General features: G+C 43.9%; 1 protein-coding gene across 10 annotated transcripts; it reads left to right on the top strand.

Annotated features, from left to right (window-relative positions):
* Positions 1 to 47: 47 nt before the first annotated feature.
* On the top strand, positions 48 to 22,851 carry C3G (C3G guanyl-nucleotide exchange factor). Of its 10 annotated transcripts, NM_001144694.2 has the most exons (15): positions 8,063 to 8,192; positions 11,750 to 11,873; positions 14,590 to 15,180; positions 15,248 to 15,438; positions 15,516 to 16,051; positions 16,121 to 16,290; positions 16,393 to 16,545; positions 16,829 to 17,485; positions 18,906 to 19,017; positions 19,087 to 19,751; positions 19,863 to 20,031; positions 20,109 to 20,678; positions 20,746 to 20,871; positions 20,949 to 21,080; positions 21,155 to 22,225. In NM_001144694.2, the coding sequence occupies exons 3-15, from the start codon at positions 14,937 to 14,939 to the stop codon at positions 21,285 to 21,287; spliced, it is 3,858 nt and encodes a 1,285-aa protein (NP_001138166.1). In that variant the 5' UTR covers positions 8,063 to 8,192; positions 11,750 to 11,873; positions 14,590 to 14,936; the 3' UTR covers positions 21,288 to 22,225. The 10 variants fall into 10 exon arrangements, with proteins under 10 accessions (NP_788867.1, NP_001259291.1, NP_001284966.1 ...); NM_176694.3 differs by lacking the exons at positions 8,063 to 8,192; positions 11,750 to 11,873; positions 16,393 to 16,545 and adding exons at positions 48 to 534; positions 12,480 to 13,929 and having other exon boundaries at positions 21,155 to 22,851; NM_001272362.1 differs by lacking the exons at positions 8,063 to 8,192; positions 11,750 to 11,873 and adding an exon at positions 48 to 534 and having other exon boundaries at positions 16,375 to 16,545.
* The last annotated feature ends 715 nt before the right edge of the window (positions 22,852 to 23,566 follow it).

Below are 23,566 nucleotides of genomic sequence, written 5' to 3'. Positions count from 1 at the left end.
AGAGCTATCGATTGCGATCTAATCGTCACTTTCTTCGTCACTATTTTCACATTGTTTGGGAAGCATTTTAGCAGCACTGCGCGACGGTCACCGCATTTTGTTGTTGTGTTGCGCGTTTAAAATTGTATTGTTATTTTTTATATTTTCTTTTTTTTGGACCGAATGAGAGCCGGCCAAAAGTGCAGTGCGAGTGCGATTGAATTTAAGTGAATACAAAGTGCGGATCGCAACACAACTTTATAAATATATGTACATATATGTGTAGTTAGAGCGAGACGGGGCGAAATATCAAATAAAAATACTGTACTGTGTGTGTGAGCAAATACTAATACTACTCAAGCGGAGAACGATGAAAATGTGCGTGTGAGAGGAAAAGAGAATTTAGTGTTTTTTATATTATTTACTGGCCTGCGGCTATGAGCAAAAAGAACCGAATATCATTGCGGAAAAAGGAGAATGAAAATTGCCAAGAGGGAAATCTGTGAATCCTGGCGGAAACACACGGCCTCATCATGAATATACTGCAGAAAATCGGTCAGTATTTCGCTCTTAAGCGCTCTCTTCGTTTTTTTTTTGGCGACTCCTTGGCTTTTCCTTCCAATTTCCACACAGTTTACCGTTTGCATTCGCCTCCATCGTTTACACACATTCCTCCGCCTCCGCCTCCGTCTCTGCCCTTCACCATCCTCTTGATCCTATTGCCACTATCCCTGTACTGCTCACAAAACCCGCGCCCCTTTATCCAGCAACGCCCCCGCCTTTCATTGTTGTTGTTCGTGTTGTTGCTGCTGCTGCTGCTCGTTTTGGGAGCTGTCAACAAGTCTATTTTTAGACTTTTAGATGCTGCAGTTGCATTTGCCTCTCTTCCAGAAGTGTTAAACATTGAAAGAACAACTCCAGAAGCGAACGCAAACATTTTCGTTTTCCTTTCCATTTCCTCTTCCTATTTTCATTTCGTCCCTCGCACCTCCGCTGCGCTCCCACACACACGAACACACACTCTCGTCTTTTTTTTCCTCTAAAATTCTTCCTAAATTTATATGGTTTGAAACCTGGATAAAAAGGCTGTCATCCTAATTGGAATTTATCCTCTTGTCGTCTTTACTCCATTTGTATAAACCATAGAATTTCACTCTGCATCCCATATGGAAGGAAGCTCCTTGAATATTTCCCGGAACTCTCCGATTGCATTTGACCTTTGTTTATCTGTAGAATTTTGTTTAATTAAATCATTCCGAAAATCCTTATTGACTAGAGTTTTTGAGGCACATCACTCATATACATATGTACATATATATATTTAAATCGCATTAAACATTTCTCGGAAATCCTGAACCGAATTTGGCCTCTGCAAACGTTATCCCTAACATTTTCCGCACAATTTGTGGGGCTTAGCAGAAAAGTAGGCAAGGATTTTACACAACGTTTTACTAGATTAAAAAAATCGAAATATTTTTCTTTTAACTAATAATATCCTACGCTTTAAAACCATATTAGTAAGTAAGTTCATATCCCCTCTCGATGAAAGGAAATTGGGCAAATGTGCGGTTTCCATGGAAATACGCTCTGCTGACTATATTTATGCACTTTCTGCCCACATATGAGAAGCACTAATTTTTGATTTAACTCTAATCACACACACACACATTACTTAATACCTGCGAATGGTTGTTTTCGTGTGGTATTTGGTATTTGATTTACCATTTTCTGTCTATTATTATCCTGTTGATTCCGACTAAACGCCAAGGATTTTGATTACCTGGAAAATGCACTTGCTCTAGGAACAAGAGTTTAGAACGCTGCGAAAGTGGGTGGTTAGAGGAATTGTGTGAAAATGCATATTAATCCTTTGCCCCGCTGACCCCATTGTCCACCCTCGTTTTAATTAATTCCGTGAAAACACAATTCCTGCTGCCTGGTGTCCATTTATAATTGCACTTTTGTTTGACCCAGCATTATCCTGTTGATTCCGGTTCTGGTTCCATGCAACGACGCCAGCTTTTAGCTTATAATTAATGAGCAGAGCTCCGATTTCAAGGGAAATGCATTGAAACTTGTTGCTGCCCCAAGAATTTGCCATTGAAGGATTTTCCATTCGCCTTCAATTGAATTTCGCCAGCCAGTTAAGCTGCCTTAAGACTTCTAAGCAAGTATCTCAAACATCTACACAATTTTCTATCTAGCTTCGCATTTAATTTGTACTTTCTGTGTGGATTTCATTGTTTTGGCACCACTTTTGTCGCCCACTTTGCATGACCACTAACCAACTTGAATTTTTGGCTGGAAAACATTAAATTTTAGACAACGTCTGTCATTCTTTCATGTGCTCAGCTCATTCGGTGTTTACCTTTTTTTAGCGAGTGCAAATTTAAAGAGTCGCCAGCTGACTTGAATGTTTCCATTAGCCTGATAAGAGTCACTCACGCTGATAACAGTCACAAGCTGTCACACTCGCGTACATCTGAATAGCAGCAGTCGACAGTTTACTGAACTCGCAACGAATAGTGCAGGTTATCATAACTAAAAAAAAAAAAGAAGTCACAATGTATTGTTATAGTAGTGGCTTTACTAAGTTAGGCGCATGCTATAATATATAATATATAGTACTATATAGTTGTGCAAGTTCACAAAGGCAGCAGGTGGGGCGGGGAAAGTAGCTAGACTGTCAGATCTGTCGCTCTGCTAAGCGCTCTGCCCAGTGGCCCCGCGATTAGATTGTAAAAGTTGTGCGCTCGCAGCTCATCGCTTTACCCCGCGTACCGCTCACCGCTCACCGCTCACCTCTCGCCGCTTACCGCTCGCTGGTGCGGTATAGTATTGTATTGTATGGTATGGTATGGTAGGTTGACTCGGTTTCGTTGGTTAGTTGGATTGCTTTGAGTTGGGTTGCTTCGAATTGGGTGGCTCGGCTCAGCTCAGCTCGGCCGGTCAGTCGCACGCGAAATTTTCACAACAACGGTGTTGTTTGCCATCCGTCTCCGTTTACCGCACGGCAACACATCGCACAAATCGAGCCAAGTTGAATATAAATGCTCAAGTTGAGAATAAATACGCGTTGTTGAATAGCTCGTGATTTGCAGGCAGTGTGTGTGATATCATATAGAGGGGCGATCCCCGAAATCATTTTCCTATTTAAGTTCTATTTTCGTTTGTGTTCGATTTTTTTTTTTTGTTTTCGGGTACCAGTGATCGGGGATCGAAGAGCAATCGATGCGGGGCACAAATTGAGTTGGAGTCGTTGATGCGTTTGCTCCAATTCCCGCGCCCCAAACAAATCAGCTAAACAATAGCAAAAGGCCGTCGTTTGTTTTTTTTTGTTTATATATACGTAGTGGTTATATAGTGTGTATATATATATATATTCCCATCGATTTCCGCCCATCGACATAATGCGCGTTCTCAACACGGAGCTGCGCCTGCGCTTCAAAAATCGCAAACCGCGACCCTTTAATCGCGCTGCCAGTGCCGATGATGCGATGGATTTGGGATCGGGAGTGGGAGTGGGCACTGGCATCGCGAATGGAGCCGGTATCGGTGTGGGGGCCACGATAATGCCCCTCGATCAGCGACTGAATGGAGCCACCAGTATGAGTACGTATCGTATGAAACATATGCCGTGTAATTAGGATTAATGTGACAAGATCATAGTTTAGGCCACCAAGGAAAATAGCACAATATATTCACAACTTATGACTTGTAAATTCAGTCGACTTTGTCTGGCAAACAATTGTACTGCCACCCAGAGCAGCTTAATTATGTTTGCAGATAGTAAAGTTAAACAAGGTGTTAACTAATAACTCGCAAATATTGCAGAACTGTTGTGGCACGTTATCTGGCTTTACAAGTGGTTGGACAACTAGATAGGTGTCATCAACACATAACCAATTTAAAAACTGGGATTTCACTCTAAGCAACTTAATTTATCATTGCTCTTATCGATGTGATAGCTCTGACGGCAAATATAAAAACTAAACATATTTAGATATATAGATAACTTGTGATGATTATTTTTCCATGTGCAATTTCCCCGCTGACGAAAGGCAACAAACAAAACAATTGCTAGTTTTCATTTTTTTTTTTTCACTTCCCGCTGGCCAGTAGTTTTCAGTTCCAGCTCAGTTGAATGTGCAAATGGCCTTGAGCCAGCCAGATGGAGATGGATATAACTATATACAGATAGAGATAGAGATAGTGATCGAGATAGTGCTCTTTGTGGAATGCGATCGTTTCGTCGAGATAATGGAATAATGGCCACGGGCAAATCATCATTTGTATCATTTTCATCTAGCTGCAATTGCCACAAATTAGGCGAGCATAATCGGCCAAATTGATCAGAATCCAAATCGAATGCGACCATAGTGGGCTCTTTATGTCCGGATCCGATCGAAGATGAATCAATTTGTCCGATAAATTGAGCAACTGACTGATTGTGATATATGTATATATTGCATTTGTGAAATGGCAATGGGTGTGGGGAGTGTGATTTAGTTGCTTGGGAAATCCTTAAATGTATCTGAATCTAGGGTATTTGGATTCCTATCTAATCCGTCTGATTGTGTTTGAGTACAGATATTGGCTGCTGGTCCACAAAATAGTAATAGTAAGATAGTATTCCGCAGATATTAGTCATTGGTAGTCACTGTTGGGTGTTCGTTCCTTAGACGATCGGATATCGCACACACCTCGTTGATAGTATCTAATCTAATCACCCGACGACTCCGTGCCTGCGTCAACAAATGTCCACATTGTTGGGATTGGGATTGCCAGCATTTGGGATATAGATATGTAGTATAATATATCATATATATATTTCGTATGTGCCAACGATATTTTGGCATGCCGCAAGCGAATGAAAATACATTCTCCAATTGGCGAGATGAAAATGGAAATCGAAATGCAAATGCAAATCCCAATGTAAATGGGAATTTCATAAACATGAAAAGGGTTTTGTCTAATTGTTGTTGATTGAACAATTTCGTGTTGGCTTTCACTGTTGGCTGCACTTTCTAACTGGTAGAAAGGGGGGGAAGCTGTTGACCACTGCGAGTCACCTGTTGCCGCCTCTTGGGTTTCAATAAACGAATAGCACTGCACTCGAAAAAATGAATATATATATAGTCTGTCAGTTTGTCCATCATAAATCAATAACTGAACGTAATAAACTAGATAATATTCTAATAATAGTACGCACATGATTCTGCGTTAACACACGGGCATGTTTGCTAAACTAAATTCAATTTTAAGCGAGATGGAAAAATATGTATAACCAACACCACTTTCCTTTTCCTCTGAAAGGAGATTTGTGCGTTTGTTTGTCACATTCGGGCCAAACAAAGGAGCTCAAGTGTCGGGAATTGATGGCTTTGTGGCCAGGACACCAAACGGATGCACACAGAGCGTCCAACAAAGCGAGAGTGGCGCCTGGAATCAGGAATCAGGCATCGAGAATTGAGAAGTGAGAATAGCAAATGGCAAATGGCGAACGGGTAATGGAAAATGGAAAATTCCTGGTCAAAGCAGAGTTCCGAGTCCGTGTCCGGGTTCGATTCCGATTTCGATGGCGATTCCGCTAGCCGGGAATAATATGCGTCCGCTTGCGGTTGATAGGTGACATGCGATGCGAGTTGGCAGGTCAATGGCAATGGCAATGGCAATGGTCACCGGGAATTGACTCGATTGCCTCGCTTTTTATTATAGTATTGCTATTGTTGTTCCTGCCTCCTAAACCCTGACCTCTGCCAGAAAAATCCATTGCTGGAGAAGGGCACAATGAGATCTTAATTGACCAAGTGAGTGCCTCAATTTCATAATGTATATGGTTGAAAATTATTTAATTGAAACGAGCGGCGATTAAGAGATAGCGGCCAAGTCAAAGGGAAAATATGACCACTGTTTAAATGCATAAATACGAATAGGAAATACCCAGTAAAGTTGCAGCGAATGGATTGCTATGCACTATGTACACGAACTGCAGCTTGAAAAGGCGCCTCTCTCTTCTAGCGATTAGCTTGGCAAGCCTTTGAGGTCGACAGAAATGCTTTCGAATAAAACCACTGCAATGCGTTGAGGTCAAAGGAGATAAGGTTGGCAATGTCAGGAGCAGAGATGTCTTCGCGTTGCCCACCATTTGATGGACTTGAGCTCGGTGTGTGGTAACAGGTGGGCAGAGGGTTTCCATTAGGGCCCAAGTGAAATCTGGACTGGCCGACTTGCTGGTTGGTTGGCTGGCTGGCTGGCTGGGCTCACATACCTGTGTGCTGGTGGCCATTGTTGGATCTATGGTCACGTATGACATGGCACTTTCCCGCTTTCCCTCTGGCGTCCCCCACAAATATGTTTGTTTATGTCAACTCGGTTGTGGGCTTCTTTAAACTGCTTTATGCTTCGTGCTTTGTGCTTTGTGCTTCGTGCTCTGTGCTTTTCACTTACACAATTGCCATTCTGCACTTTTGCTTTCCTATGGATTTCATTTCGTTTTCCATATCGTCAACGCTCTATGTCATAATTGTTCACCTGGCCGCCCGATCTTTATTTCCTCCTCCCCCCCCCAGCTCTACCCTCCCCTTACACTACTTTCTTCTGGGGTGCGAAACTTTCATTCTTCAATCTGTGTAGCTGTCTTTTTGTGCTTTGCTTGCTTTCTGCCCAAGAGTAGTATGGCATCTGAAGCGTGTCTATTGGACAGTTACATTGTTACAGCCCCCCCCAGTCCCACTTTTCATTATTATTATTATTATTATTGTTATTAAAAGTTATAGCGGCACAACAACCACCTGCTTGAATCGAATTGAAGATTTCATTCAGCGAACCATTCAGTTTAGTTCGAAAGTGAAAGAGTTTTCATTGAGAATTGAGAAATCCCAATTAATTGGACGGGGCATTCACCCCACGCCCAATCTCTTTTAACCGTTTTCCCTTTAGTTAATAATCAGCTTTATTGAAACGATTAATTTGCACAACCTTCGGTGAAAGATGAACATAAAAAAAATGATGACAATAAATGTAAACAATATTTTTTAAGAAACAAAAATAGATTGAAGCCTTTGCGCTAATATTTATTAGTTTTTTGATCCGAGATATCCAGTTTTTTGAAGTAGTGGGCGACACCCGAACACCCACACCCATGCCCACACCACTCACTTACACACATACACACACACACACACACTCACGCACAGTCGACGTCATCGTGGTAGTCACCATTATTGTGCCGTCATCGTCATCGCTCCCAATTCTCCATAGGCTGGCCTTTTCAACCGCGCTTCGTTTGTCGCTTATGTGGTTGGGCATTCAAAAGTAATAAAACAAAAGCCCATCAACCCCTTTACACTCGGAAAAAAAAAGCGGTCGTCTCAAGGTATAAACAAGTTCTTTTTCTTGTTCTTTCATCAACAAGAAATCAGTTTGTTTAATGCTGGAATGAGCAATGAAATGTGTGTGCTAATAAACGGGAAACAATAAGTAAAATAGGTCACGCACTCTTCTACATGGCGAGAAAAGTCTGCGCCTAAAGAAAAGTTCTTAAGTGATGAGTACTTAGATATTAGCATATTAATATGTATATCTGCGAGGTTAATATTTCTATTGTTTTTTTTAATGGGAAATCATTTCTATTTATGGCGACGCTCGCTACTCTAGAAGTTAATCAGAAACTAATTTTGCATCAACTTATGTGTAATAAGATCATTCGTCATACATATATGTATGTACAACATGGCTTATCATCATGATGATGAGTGTCCAAAAACATTTTTGAATAACCAAAAGCATTTGGCAAGTACTTGTATGTAAGCTGTAGTCCGAATTTGAATCTCGCTTTGAGCAGAGCTTTTGTTTTCAGTGCGTTAAAAATAATAATAATAATAAATTTGTAGTTTCGTTTACGCTGCGTTCAGGGTTTTTCTTTCCGTATTTATATATATATATATTTTTTTTTTCTTCGGCTTGGTTGTTTTTTGTTTGTGCCATTCCTGAGTTGTTGTCGCTGCTATTTTTTAGCTGCTTGTTTGCAGCGCATTATTAATTATGACGACGAGCTGTTCAAAAGTTATCTAACCGTTGCCGGGAACGGACGAACGCCCCGGTTTACGACGCACTCCATCGGCCAAAAACTATAGAACCGAAAAAAAAGAGGAAATATATATATATATACAAGAATAAGTATCGAAACTCAAGTGGCCACATATATTTAGGTGTGTGCTTCACGTTTTTAATTTGTTTGCGCGGGGTGAAAAAGTTAAATAATACACGGCGGCTGGAAATAAAAAAGGGCGAAGCGACAATTCTCGAGTGAGTAATCGGTCAAGAAGAGAAGAGAGAAGAGTCAGCCCGATGGGCACAATGATGTATAATTCAACAATTCGATGGCATTGTTGATGCGCTGCGAATAACGCTCATACGCAGTGGGTGCCAATTGAGTTCTCTCCAGTAAAATCGTACAAATCGTACAAATCGCACAAATCGTACACAACGAAAATAAATGCACATACTTTTGTGATGACAGCACCTGCGAGTGACGTCATCATTGGCAGGGAAGTGGGGGGCGGGGGCGGTTTGTTTGGTTTTCGAGGGGTAAAGGGTTAAATGTTAAGTCGTAAAGGAGTTTCCATTCTCACAATCAGCTTATGAAAGTTACACTCGAATATACATATTAAGCTGATCAGTGGAAGTGCTCAAAAACCATTTCTCTCAGTGCACTGCACGCGTTGCCCACGCGTGTAGGTGTGTGGATATTATCCAATATTATCCGATGCATTTCAACCGGCATGAAAACCCGTCGTGATCAGTTGATGACCCATGCCCAAAGCATAAATCAGTGACTGTCAAATGAAATGGAATCCACATGAGCCCTTTATGAACACACCACACCTGACTGTCTCAGCTACACTGGGGGAAAACTCGTTATGCTTTTCATACAAAATCGAATCGAAAAATACGAAAAATCAATTATTACCACTCAGAATAGTGGCTTAAAAATCCATCCCGAGAACATTCAATTGCTTATTTTCAAATACAACTGCTGTGTGTCACAAACGAGAGCTTTTGTGGTGTGAAACACAGTCGATTTGATCACCAAAAGTGGTCATTTCGCTACACTTTATGTACATAAATAAATTAGCATGTGCTCGGCAGTTTTAACAGCTGCAAAGTTAACATGACATTAACAGGCGTTTGCCTTTGCATCGACAGCAGCGGTCAAGTTAATAGTGCTCAGCTGAAAATAAGTGATTAAATGACCATTACTTCGCTTTCCATCATCACAAGTTAAAGTTGGCATGTGGAGATGGTAAATATTAGGGCAGAATTGCAGTGCTATTATTGTGACACGTGCTGTTTGGGTTTATTGAAACATTGCCTTAATGACCAGTTAAATAGTTAAATTGCTACTTTAATTAATACGACAGTGCGCAAATGCCTACATTTTTTGCAGCTTCAATCGTTTAGTTAAATTTACTACTTTTTTTTTTTTGCCTTTAATGGACAATTTACATGAAAATTTTTTGCTTCTGTTTGCTTTTCCAATAGACTTATGTCATTTTTCCCGATTTTGATGTGGGCCGGCAAAGTTTCATTTGTATTTTAATCATTTTGCAGGGCGGGAATCCATTATCCAACCATGTGCGTGCAGGGCATAGATTTGTGTATAGAAAGACCATATGTTGTTACGTGTGTTTATATGTATTTATATTCAGGAATTATCGCGATCGCAGCAGTTAGAAAGCATAGCATTCCGTAAGGCAAACCGAAATTCCTCGGCTCTTGTTTTATTCATTTTGTTGATGTTGATTTTGATGTTGTTTTCTGTTTTCTGTGCTCATTCAGTCGGCATTTCACATTTTCTGCGGTTTTAACTTAACACTATTTTCGCCTTACATTTCGCGATTTTTTTTTTTAGCTTCTCCCGCTAATAGGCTTACTCTCAGTCTCTCCAATCTCCATATCTATCACTCAATCTCTATCTTCAAACTGGTTAAAGATACACTGTGCAAATGCGGAGTCTCTGTCCGATTGCGATCCATATGCTACACTGCTGCCAGATTTTATCTTATCAAAAATGCTTAGCCATTCACATAGAACTTCAATTCATCTGAGAAACTGGTTATTAGAATGATCAACTTTATCCACTGTTCCTTTTTTTTTCACTGCATAATAATAATAACAGCAACATTGAAACTGGTCGGGAAATTGAGGGGCGACAATCGCGCGAATATTGGTCAAGTTTGCCGGCTACCGAGGACTTTGCATACACGATGATTGGCTCCGCTGATTTTATGCTCGATCTTCATCATTATCGTCGTCTTCATCGGTTGTGCCAATTACCGAATTCGGTGTCAAATCCTCCATCGTTCAACTCCGCGATGCCAGCCCCTTTATTTCTCTATTTGACAGCTGCTTTAAATCCGCCTAGCCCAGTTTGTTGCTGTACAGTGAGGCGTCGCTAGGTGGCATCGTCACCTAAATCCATAAGCAACTTAAAGTTAGTGATTGATATTGAAATTATTATATAGAAGAAAACAACGAAAGAATTCGCGTCATACTGCTCGCTTTTTATGCATATTTTATAATGTCAACCATGTTCGTTATGACCAATTCAATTCTCTTGGTGTTTGCCTGCTTTTCGGGCCTTTTCTTCTTTTGGGGCCTGAACCAGAATTGAAACCGCCTCTTGATCGACTCCGCTCGACTCGTCCAACCCGCTCGGCGGCTCCAAACCCGCCGGCTCCGTTGCCTGATCCAATTTCCTAATCATGCAAAGTGGCTCTCCTCTCGACTTGCGTCGCCTTCAAGTGATATCGGGTTTTGGTTTTTGGGGTCTTCGCCGGCCTGGCTGCTCTTACAATTTCCCATTTGTGCGGTGTGCCAAATTAATTGGGTGAACGTGACTGCTGCTGCTCCCTAGTGCTGCCATCTCGTACTGGAGGAGTGGGTGGTGGCTGACCGAGTGCCCGAAAACAAAGCCCATTTCGGGCACTGGGTCAAAAACTGAAATTTTTTCGCAATTGCTAGTTCCCGGAAATTAATGTAAAGCATTGCCCGCTCTTTGTTTTTTACAATTCTCCAGAATGTTATTCGATTTTAATTAACAGTTTTTATTGGAATTCAAAGCTAATTTTGTTGAAACAACTAGCACTACTAGGCATGACTAGTTTTAAATTCATAGAAAGTCGAAGCTCGTTTAAGGTCCTATTAGAGAGGCAACGAACTACGACGACCTTGATATTCGAACTTTTCACTGGACGCAGGCAAGCTTTATTCTATTTTAATTGAGCCATTGGCTAGGATTTCAACTTGGCCTTAACCTTAAGCCAAGGATTCAGTTCCACCCTTTGGCCATTACCCATTACAAGGATGGCCTTTCTTTTTGGCCGCTAACCCGATCCACTTGGGTTGTTTTTTTCCTGCTTTCCATATACATTTCAGTTAGTGGGGGCTTATTGACTTGCTCTCTTGTTTTGTTGTAAGCTTTTGCTTGAGATATATAGTTTTTTATATATTTTTTTTATATTTATTTTCTTATTTATTTTCTTGCTTGCTGTACTCACTTTTGGCGACGCCTTCGATTTTCGCCCATTTGCGCAGCAGCTAGTTGATTTCCAAGGCAAGTCACGAGCGGCACTTGCAAATTGAAGAAATCCGCCCGGCGTCTTCTTGTCTCTTGCCCCGCATCCACCTCACCCCCCCCCCTTTACCACTCCCTTGTCGCCCCCAATTACCGCCCCCTCACCCTTCGCCACGGGCTCTTTCTCAGGTGCGCCAGCTGATTGATAATTGGGCGGAGAGGCCGACGGTTGGAGAGCAGCCTCCCGGGTGAAAAGAGCCGCAAACCGCGGACTGCACTGCGAGAAAGGGGGGTGTACCTGCAAGTATAAACAGTAAAGTAACTTGTCATTTTAAAATAGAAATATTATCGTAAATATATACTGAATATTTGCACGATTTCCGAGCCACATTGAATGGATACGTTTGTAGCACCCGTTTGGTCCATCAGTGATGTGAACATGTATGATTTGTTTGATGAATCTCGGAAAGAGAAAGAGCGATGTGGCGAGAGCAGCAGGAGAGATCAGGAGAGATGGTGAGAGGGCGATTGCCAGGTGGGCAAGTGCCATTTGGGGCTCTTTTTTTTTTTTGCCCCCTCGGCGGCTCTCGTGTTGCTGCTGCTGCTGCTGCTGCGTCTGTTGTTGCTGCTATTGCTGTATTGCTATATTGCTAATGTGTTGCCATTGCCGTTGGCCGGTTAGCGGGTCTCCAAGACTCGGACACTCGCTTTTGCCGCCTGGTCGGTCTTTCAGTCGGTCGGTCGTCTTTGGCTTTGCCCGTTTTGCGGATTTTCATAGTTCAGTGCGCTTTCCAGTCGACAACGACAACATCGCGAACGGACTACGACGACAGCCGCCGCAGCAGCAGCAGCAGAGCGCCAGTGTCTAAATATAATCATCTTTATTTGTGATTTATTTAATCAACATCTCCTCACCCAGAGGCCAACCAGATAGATAGCCCACTGCGGGGGCGGTGCGCCAACGAGATGGATGGATGGATGGATGATGAAAAATCAAAGAAAAGAGCGCCAAATTGCACTTGAAAAGTGAAAGAAATTGCACTGAGAGTGGCAGGCCAAAAGTGTTAGCTTATCGCTTATCGGCGATTGAATCAATCAGCCGAAGCCTGTTGAAATTTCAAGTTCAGAAATGCAAAAGTGACTGTGCGGCGAATGGAAAGCTATTGGGGAAAATTGCGGAAATCGCACTTGAAATATAAGTAAAGCAAAAGACAAGTGGCTTTGGAGTTGATTACCTTCAATTTACCACAATCGGGCAGGCAGTAAGAAACGGAAATTAGGGCTTGATGGCTTTTAAACATTAAAGAAAATAATATACGGAAATCACTATGGCCAATTGAAGTGATCTCTAAGCTGGCATACTTGTATTTCAGTCAAACAAAGAGTGTCCAGAACAATTCTTGCGGTTGCCACAGGAAGCTTGAATCGGTAATCGCTTGAATTGCCTATCGGACTATCGAACGAATTGCAAAAGTGAACGAACATGATGAGAAAGCAATTGAAATCTACTTCCTGCTGGCAGAGCACATCGGATATAGCTTTTATCAGTGCTTAAAACTTTTTCCGAAAACACTGAAACAACCGAAAACTGAAAGTGAAATAATCAATGTAAAACATGCCGAAACAGAAAAATGAATTGATGTTGTAATCGCGACGGCAATCGCTTAAATCAACAATCTTATACGAAAACGATGTTGCTGCTATCGCTTATCGCTATTTGGAGAAATCAGTTAGGCCAACGTGTGTGTCTTTTGGCCAAGCATATTTAAGCCACAACAAATTGTTGTTATGCGTGTTGCTGTCGCTGTTGCTGCTGTTGTTATTGCTGCTGCTGCTGCTGCTGTCATTATGCAACATTATGCCGCAGTTTGATGAATCTTTTTTGAGCGACTGTGCGCTCGCCGACCGCTGGCATTTCTATTCGTACACGGTCAAGCAATTGCCGCCACATCCGAGTCCGAAACCGAATCGGAATCGGAATCCGTATCCCAGCGGTGCCAGCCACGATGACCATCAGCACCAACTCCATCATCATCATCATCAACAGCACCATCACAATCATCATCGTCTTTGGAAGACTCAGCGGCAGTCGTGGTCGCCGCGCGACACCAACAACAATCATAGCCTCACAAGCAACAACTGCAACTGCAACAGCAGTAACACCTGCAACAGCATCAGTGCCACCGGCAACACGTTGCATAGCATCAAATTCCACAGACGTCGCAAATACAAAAAGCTGGCACGATTGGCGCTATCAACGCCAGCGATTCCACTGCAGATGGATGTGGATGTCGATGTGAATGTGACCGTGGATAGGGAGTTCGATATGGAGATGGACACACCTGTGCCGCTCAAGAATGCGGTGTGCCGTAAGTGAAAGCTACTCGCCGGTCTTTTCGCTTGGTGGGTGGTGCTCATCGGTTTCTCGCTGTTTTGGATCTTTAAAAAAGTTCCGAAACTAAAATGTTTGGGCTCGCATGAACGATTCCCGAAATGGGGAATGCTAGGAATTCCGTATTACATATGTTGATTTCAATTGCAATTATTTCACATTTAAGTAGACACGTTTCAAGATTCGAATGAGTACATATGTACATATATTGTGTTGTGAAGGGGTAATGATGAATCTTTTCAAGATTCCTCAAGCTGTTTGGCTAACTCTGAAAGATTTTCATTTTCGCTGCTGGCTTAGCCACTTTAGAATGATGTATACGATGACCTTAAGATATTCATCTTACCTAACCAAATGAAGAAAAGTAAGAAACGAAACGATACCAACATTGCCATATATTGCAAAAGATTGTGGTTTTATATGGAGCAACTTTTGATTTTCAAATTGGCATTCAAGAATGCGGCTCGAACAGGAAAGACTCTAAGCCCATGATATGTGTATATATATAGGATCTAGATTCCAGTCTTAGTCTCTTATTATTGTTACCCAAAAACGTATATTGTTATCTAATGCCTATGAATTGATTAAGTGTACCTACCTTAGATTAATAATCCCCGATTTCTTGCTCTTTTTGCAGACGGCAGCATCAGTTCTCCATCCACGCCCGGCACCTGTTCCAGTGGCATCGGAGTGGGCGGTGGCGGCTGCAGCAGCAGCAGCAACAATAGCATCAACAGCGGCAGCTACTCCACCGCCTGCACTCCGCCACCACCCACGCATCAGCATCACTCGCAGCACCAGCAGCTGCAGGGCACGCCGGGAGGATCTAGTCGGGTAGGGGGAGCAGGAGCAGGCGGAGGTGGTGGTGTACCACCGGCACCACCCAGTGCCGGATCCTCGGGCCACAAGAACAGTCTCAAGGGCACCAAGCTAGCGCGCCGGGCGCGTTCCTTTAAGGACGACCTCATCGAGAAGATTTCCCTGATGCGAACCACCAACAATACACTGGGTCGCTCCCACTCGCCGCACAGTCCGCGCACCAAGCACGGCACAAAGGCACCGCCCACCACCGAGGAGGTGCTACGGTCCACCCAAACCCTGGAGACGCACGTCAAGGACATTTCGAATGCCCTGAAGCACTTCCGGGATGTTATACTCAAGAAGAAGCTGGAGGTGTTGCCGGGCAACGGAACGGTCATTCTGGAAACCATAGCCAGCATGTACTCCGGTGAGTATCTACTACCCCAATTTCCTCGTTTTGTAATTAATCCAGTTGCTTTCCTTTGCTGCCGCAGTGATCCAAACCTATACCCTGAATGAAAACAGTGCCATCATGAGCAGCGCCACGCTGCAGGTTTACCAGAGCCTGGGCAAGCTCATCAAGCTCTGCGACGAGGTGATGCTCTCCGAGGACAGCGGCGAGTGCGCCTCCCTGAGCAACGAGAATGTGCGGGAAGTCATTGATCTTCTCGAGGATGCTGTGCGGGTAAGTCCAATTAACACTAACCTAGTACACAGTGTATTGCTATAATAAATACGATGATGTTTCATGATCGTGCACAGAATCTCGTTACGCTGGCGCAGGGCAAGCTGAAGGAGCAGGATCAGTGCGCCTTTCGCTACAGTGGATCTGGCTTGGGCGGCATTGGAGCGGCGGCGGAGATCATGGGTGCGGTCACCGCCTCGCCGGGAGCGAGTGTTCCCGGTACTGGAGTCATGCGCGTTTCGGCCGCCGAATCAGCTGCCCAGCGTACTTCGTTGCCGGACATAGCGCTCACGCCCAAGGAGCGCGACATACTGGAGCAGCACAATGTGAACCCGATGCGCGGCTCCCACAGCACCGAAAGTATCCTGCGCGACACGAGTCCACCGCCGAAGCCACCGCTACCCAATAGGGCCAGTAATCCGCCGCCGTTGCCACCAAAGCGACGCAGCCAGCCGAGCGCATCAGCTGGTACAGTGGGCGTAGGCTGCTCATCGTCGACATCCACCTCCAATCAGGCCAGTCCACTGCCCTACGCCCAGTCCCATAATATTAGTCTGAACTCGGACCTGGACTGCAGTTCCAATATCTCGCTGCTGAATTATGGCGTGGATCGGTAAGTGGCTTGCAGATTAAAGCAATCACTAGCAATCACTACAATAATTGGTGCACCCACATTCCACAGCCTATCCGTGCGTTCACGGTCACCGGATGAGAATAGTCAGTGCTCCTTTGACTCGGCGTTGAATCACTCACGCGAGGAGGAGGACCAGCAACAGCAACATCAGCATCTGAGGTCATTTCCAAAGTTGGCTGCGATGATGGACGAAGACATGGACAAGATGGTCAGCTACAGTGAGTATTGCCGCAAGGCTTCGCCACTCCCCTCACTCAGCTCAACTCGAGTGGTGGCCCCCCCAATCAACGAATCCCGTACAGAATCCACCGGTTACGCAGGCGCCGCAATCGACGACAAAACGCAGACACCACTTTCGACTGGTGGTGGTATAGCTGGTGTTGCTGGTGGAACTGGAGGAGCAGGCGAAGGTGTAGCTGCTGCAGCGTCTGGTGACGGGGAAACTAACAGCAATCGCCACTCAAACGAATCGGGTACCCAGAACATCTATCATCGTACTTAAAATCCCGCTTATTATTTTGTATCTGTTGCACGCGCCCAATGAATTCCCTTCCAAATTTTTCGTTAGGCGTATTGTATACATGTTTGTCCTAGATGCTGTAAATAGTTGGCTTTATTCTCCCGCCTCCGTAATGATCCTTTCCACAGATTTCCTCCGGCTTATTATATAATTTCCGCTTGGTTTTGGCTACCCGTTCCCCACAACGAGAACTGCATTTTTGACCATTTCTAACACCACTCTCCTTCCATCGCCAGGTTTCGTGTCGATGCGTGAGTTTCGCACTTCCACACAGACGACGGACTACAGTGTCCAGTCCTCCACGAAGTCGTCCAGCAGCAATTCGGAGATTGCGTTCAGCATCAGTGAGTCGACGGCGGTCGGCAGCAGTAGCGAGTACCAGCAGATTAGCCAGTTGGTGTCGCACAGCCAGCGTCATATATCCTCGAGCAGTAGCAGCTGCACCACCACGACCACCAGCAGCAGCACAACCACCGGCTATGGCAGCAGCGAAGTGGAGCAGCTGCAGCAGCAGCAGCAGCAGCAGACGACGACGACGCCGGCCGATCTGGCGCCCGCCTTGCCGCCAAAGAGCATCCAACGGAGCAGCCTAACCCGCCACGACTCGCCCGGAGTTGGCGATGAGCTGGACGAGGTGCAGTCCTCCTCCGGCTGGGCCAGCCATCGGAGCAGCCAGTCGGAGGTGGCCGAGCTGCGTCAGCTGTCGCCGCTCCATCACCTCAATCACCATCCGCATACTGCGTCCGCCGGTCAACTGCAGCAGTGGCACTCCAAGCACCACAGCCTGATCGAGGGACCCCGCCTCCAGCTGGCGGGGAGTGGCAGCTGCAGTGCGTTCGATCAGCGACACTTGGATCAGGAGCCACCGCCGCTGCCAATAAAAAAGAAGCACAGTAAGTCAGTTTGCCCACGATGCACACTTTATTTACATCGATTCTTCCTATTTTTCTTTCTTATTTTTTTCCGTTTTTTTTTCGATTTGGTTTGGTTCTGCATCTCGTACCGTGTGTGTGTTTTTTGTTGTTGTGTATATTGTGTAAATTACTTTTATATCATTTTTTTTTTTTTTGTCATTTTCGGAACCGCCCAGGCCAGGCCGAGCGGTGAGTCAATGGGTGTTTTGTTGAGCGCATTTTCAGGGTTTCCTGCATCACTGTCCTCCTGTTGCAGCAGTATCCATTCCATCAGATCCATTTGATAGGCTACTCCATTGTTAAACCCAAACAAAAATCAGACGAAACAGAAACACCACAACAATCAGACCTCCAATTAGTTAGTTAAACAAATCAATCAGTCAACCAGGCAATCAGTCAATCAGTCATCACCTTTTATATGGGTAGCCAGGCAGAGCAGTCCGTTTTTCGAGATTTGTTTGTTTCTTTAAGACCATTTTATTTATAGCACATACCCGCATTATCGCAAACCCCTTAGAAATGCTGGCGACAAGAAAGTTTGCCAAATTGTTGTACGCAAGAGTCTAACCCATCTAAATTATCGTTCCAACCAACATCTAGTGTTTCAAAGTGTGGCCTTTTCGGGTAAGTCTGTGTGTGTTACTAGAGGACCAACACGAAACAAAAACACTAAGCCAACTTTTGCTGCCAAATGCCAAACAAAAACGAAATAAAACAAAATCACCCACGAAACAAACTTTTTTTGCACGGCGCCCTTGGAAAGCTCGCAATGCTCTATTCCCTACCTCAGTACTGAATGACACTCCTTTCGATTAAATTTGGCTTCATTTCACCATTGAGCAGAGATTTCCATGGTCCAACCGAATGGGAATCTAGTGTGTAAACACAAAGATAGCTATTAAACTATCCTCTTTCGTTTTTATAATACTTTACATAAGGTGAATACCCTTTGCTATCCAGTTAATAACCATGATGGAAAGAGCATTTCGAGTTCGCTATTGGCTTCTTGCTCTGCTAATAACTTTGCTGCTGCGCCGCATTCGTATTGACTTGACGCCCGAACAGCCACCTGTTTGCAGTTTCCGTTTCTAGTCCCAAGTACATGGACTGAGCAACAGTTCTGTGGCTTCCATTTCGCTCCGCCTAACCCGCTGTGTCCGTCCAGAGCTAGTATCTCCAGTCCAAAGCCCCGAAAGCTCCTGCTCTGTGTTACTATCCAGTCCTGTTACTCGTTGTGCTGTGTTGTATGTTGCGATTCCTGTAGATCTGGTGAACAGACAAAGACCTTCGGGATGTGGGTCCAAGGATCGATCGATCGGCTTAGTTTTCGTTTCTGTCCCCCGCCACTGAAGCGTAAGAGTTGCTAACGATTTCATCTTCCCTACCCTACCGCACACAGTTCTGGCGTACATGGAAATCTGTTCGGCGTCCACGCGATCCATTGAGCAGCATCGTCACACAATGCACGCCTGCAACATAAGTCGCAACATCTCGCACAGCCAGACCATGAAGTGAGTAAAGTTGTGTGTAGCTAGTAGTTACTAGGCGGTACTAACCTTATTTTTTTGTTACCTTTACAGCATTATGCCCATGAGCAAGGAACTGTCGCCGGAGCTCGAGATGCCACCTGCCCTGCCGCCAAAGAACTACAAGCAGCGCAAGGCGACAAGCATGGTAGCATCACCCACGCTGCAGCCCGTCATTGTGACCACGCCACCGCCGAGTCCGAAGCCGACGCTGGGCGAGAATGGGTCGACGGGCAGGCCGGACAGCCGGATGGCCACCGTATGCGAGGAGCTGAACGATGCAGTGGCCAGCGAGGATGCGATGCCGGAGCCCCGTTCGCCCGTGCTGGACAGCAATGAGAATGTGAGCGCCGTCGATGATGGACAGACTTTCTACTGTCACTCACATCAGTTGCCCGCCGCCGAAATGGAGATGAGCGAGGATGCGAGCAGTGCCGACAACCAGCCAATAACCACGCCCCAAGTGCTCGAGGAGCAGGAGGAGCCAACGGCGGAGTCCCGACCACTGGTCGCTGTGCACGAGTCGGTTAAGCCAGCGAACGTCGACGAGGATGAGGAGGCGGAGCGAGCGGATATGCTGATCAACATGCTGGAAGAGGTCAACATCACACGGTACCTGATACTCAAGAAGAGAGAGGAGGACGGGCCCGAGGTGAAGGGCGGCTACATCGATGCCCTCATCGTGCACGCCAGCCGTGTCCAAAAGGTCGCCGACAATGGTAGGCATTCGCAGCGCAAGCAGAAGCAGCAAAAACATACCAAATATCGTTCGCATGGTCATTTACCCAACTCCTCTGTTGTCTCTGTCCATTTTCATTCCGTTCGTGCAGCATTCTGCGAGGCCTTCATCACCACCTTTCGCACCTTCATCCAGCCGATCGACGTGATCGAGAAGCTGACCCATCGCTACACATACTTCTTCTGTCAAGTGCAGGACAACAAGCAGAAGGCCGCTAAGGAGACCTTTGCGCTGCTGGTCCGAGTCGTCAACGATCTAACGTGAGTTGCCTAACCACCATTTTTGGAATAAACTAAGTTGGTACATACCCGCTTATCATTCATTGTTCACCATGCAGGTCGACGGATCTAACCAGCCAGCTGTTGAGCCTGCTGGTGGAGTTCGTCTATCAGTTGGTTTGCTCTGGGCAATTGTACTTGGCCAAGTTGCTGCGCAACAAGTTCGTGGAGAAGGTGACGCTGTACAAGGAGCCCAAGGTGTACGGCTTTGTTGGGGAGTTGGGCGGAGCCGGTAGTGTCGGCGGAGCAGGAATCGCCGGCAGTGGTGGATGCAGTGGTACAGCTGGTGGTGGAAACCAGCCTAGTCTGCTCGACCTCAAGTCGCTGGAGATTGCCGAACAGATGACGCTGCTGGATGCGGAGCTGTTCACGAAGATCGAGATACCCGAAGTATTACTATTTGCCAAAGATCAGTGCGAGGAGAAGTCGCCCAACCTAAACAAGTTCACCGAGCACTTCAACAAGATGTCCTACTGGGCGCGCTCCAAAATCCTGCGCCTGCAGGATGCCAAGGAGCGGGAGAAGCATGTGAACAAGTTTATCAAAATCATGAAGCATCTACGCAAGATGAACAACTACAACTCGTATCTGGCGTTGTTGTCGGCCCTCGATTCGGGTCCCATAAGAAGGTAGGTTCTACTGGCCCACTGAAGCTATTGATATACCATTGATATGTTGATATACCATGTCCTGCAGATTGGAGTGGCAAAAAGGCATCACCGAGGAGGTGCGATCATTCTGCGCCCTCATCGATTCCAGCTCCAGTTTTCGCGCCTATCGACAGGCGCTGGCCGAAACTAATCCGCCCTGCATACCCTACATGTAAGGATCTGATCTGATGTTTCTTTTTTTGTTAGAATCACGAAAGCCAAAGCTAATTATCAATTCGTTCGTTCCAGCGGCCTAATTCTGCAGGATCTAACGTTTGTGCATGTGGGCAACCAGGACTACTTGTCCAAGGGCGTCATAAACTTCTCCAAGCGCTGGCAGCAGTACAACATAATTGACAACATGAAACGTTTTAAGAAATGGTAATTATCAATTTTCATTCAATTATAATCACTTCTTTCACTTCACTTCACGCAATTTTCTTTTTCTGCTGCAGTGCCTATCCATTTCGACGCAACGAGCGCATTATACGCTTCTTTGATAACTTCAAGGACTTTATGGGCGAGGAGGAGATGTGGCAGATATCGGAGAAGATCAAGCCGCGTGGACGCCGCCCCGTTAACTATTAGTCTTCAAGCAGCAACAGCAAAACACCAATATTATATATGATAAAGTATATACACCGTATTAATTAAACAGTTCAAAACGGTTGCCACGTCTAGGAGGAGGATCAGCATCGGGAGCAGCCAACAACTATTCTAATGGGTCTGAGCAATAATGTTCGCTATTCTCTGTCTATATATATACAATTATACAAGATATTTAGCTGTAATTACCAGCCGATGCCGAATCGGAAATACATATACATACTTACTTAAGATGTAGCGATTCAGATACGGATACGGATACATGTAGCCGCGTACAAATAACGAGCCGATCTGTAGTTTAACTATTAAGCTCTATGAGTCATTGGGTCGATGGACCTAACCTCAGCTAACTCCCCACCAATATTCGAATCCGAATCCCTGTCTGCGAGTCCCAAAAACTTTTTCCCGGACTTTTGCCAGCACTAGAACACCAAACTAACTAACTAACTTACTTACCACCAGAGACAACCAATCAAGAAATCAGCAATTTTCGCTTTTGTTTTGAGATCTCTTTTTTACACAAGAACACAACGAATTTTGAAAGCAAGCTACGTGAACGTAGAGGCCAACCGACAAACTATATTCGACGATATATGTAGCGATATCTCGGACTATAAATCGATGCAATCCACGAGCAGAACACCAAGCGAACCCTAGCACAAAGCGCGTTATATGCAATTCTCTCTCCAAACAACCAATATTAAATACCCGTGTGTGTGTATGTGTGTTAGAAGTTATTCAAATTGAAATTGAACTCAAAATCAAAATCAGAGATTTCAGAGTGCACGAAACAGAAAACAGAAGGCGGTATCTATCGATCAAATCAATCAATCAATGAAATCAATCAAAAATTCATTTTGCGACTCAATTAATTGAAGAAACTTTTAAAGTTACAAAACAAAACAAAATACAAAAAATACAAAAAAAAAAAAAAAAACAAAAAAGGCGAGGAACCTGTGGAAGAGATTAACTAAATTCAATTTGCTTTTAAATGTACGACTAACATTAAAAATATTTATGGGCATGTAATAATAGTTCTAAATAACGCTTTGACTTCTCCTTTCAATTCTGTGAGGAATAAATTTATTGATATTGCGTGTAAAAATATTAATCATGAGAAGAAATCTGAAAGCAGAGTTAAAACTGAATGAAATCGACCTCAAGTTGTTTTTACTAAGCAATACTCTGTCTCGTCTGAGAATAATGTCTTCTTATTTAGAAATGGGAAACAGAAAAAAAGGCTGCTTACTTGAAGAATTTAATTCCCGATCACCATAGCCATTTTAATAAACAAAAAGAAAAGTCAATTTTTTTTTTTAATTTGTGTTGAGTGAATTCGATCTTCTTTTTGCTGCTGCTTCCGCTGCCGCTGGCGCATCAATTGTGTTTACTAAGCTAACGAACCTAGGGACAACAATTTATTCTTGTTTTTTTTTTTCACCTATTTTTAAATTAAATATTTTGTATATGTAGAGAAAATTTTCAATTGTAAATGTATTTGTATTTAAATGTTATGTGTGTATTCATAAGAATGAAAATAGCTACCACAATCAATGTATTTTTCCTTTATCTGCAAAACGCATTTTTATTGGGGAAAAGGAACATGGGCTACGTTGCTTTCCAGAAGTCATTGAAATAAAAACAATTGTCGAAATAGGATTTTTCCTTATTGTACGGCCAATAAACACATATGACTATTTAAATTCGAAATAAAAATGTTCGCATTTTCGATAAGGGTGTAAGTCATCGAAATTTTCGATAAAATTACCGTTTCCATGTTTAAATATAGTTAAATGGGAAATTTAATTTTGAGTTTAGTGGGGCATGGCATTCTAATATTGTTCAACTCTCTTTGTTGCTATCCAAAAGAAAACTGATTATATTTTTCAAAAAATTTCAAAAATTTAATAATTTTGAATGGGCTTTTTCAATAACTTAGCCGAAAAGAGTGGCACTGTTTTGTACGACTTGTAAACAGACACATTCGCATTTATAACAGAGCGTAATGACAATTATTTAATTTTGTATATATAGGATTTATATCGCCAAAAATCTGGGTATGAACTTTGGCCAAAAATCGATCATTTGTAGCGGACGATGTTTTGGGAAAAAAATCAAATTAATTATTTAACCCATTTTTTTAAACAATTAACAATCTGCCTTTGATACAAAGAAGCAGTTACTAAATTTAAATTGTTTAATGCTTTTAAGAGCGAGGTTGCGGCTTGAAGCGGTTTGAGAGAATTGTTTGAAGGTTCGAG

The sequence above is a fragment of the Drosophila melanogaster genome, chromosome X, assembly GCF_000001215.4.
Source record: "Drosophila melanogaster chromosome X".
NCBI lineage: Eukaryota > Metazoa > Arthropoda > Insecta > Diptera > Drosophilidae > Drosophila > Drosophila melanogaster.
The sequence above is the reverse complement of the archived record's forward strand: the minus strand, read 5'-3'. Positions and strand labels throughout refer to the sequence as shown.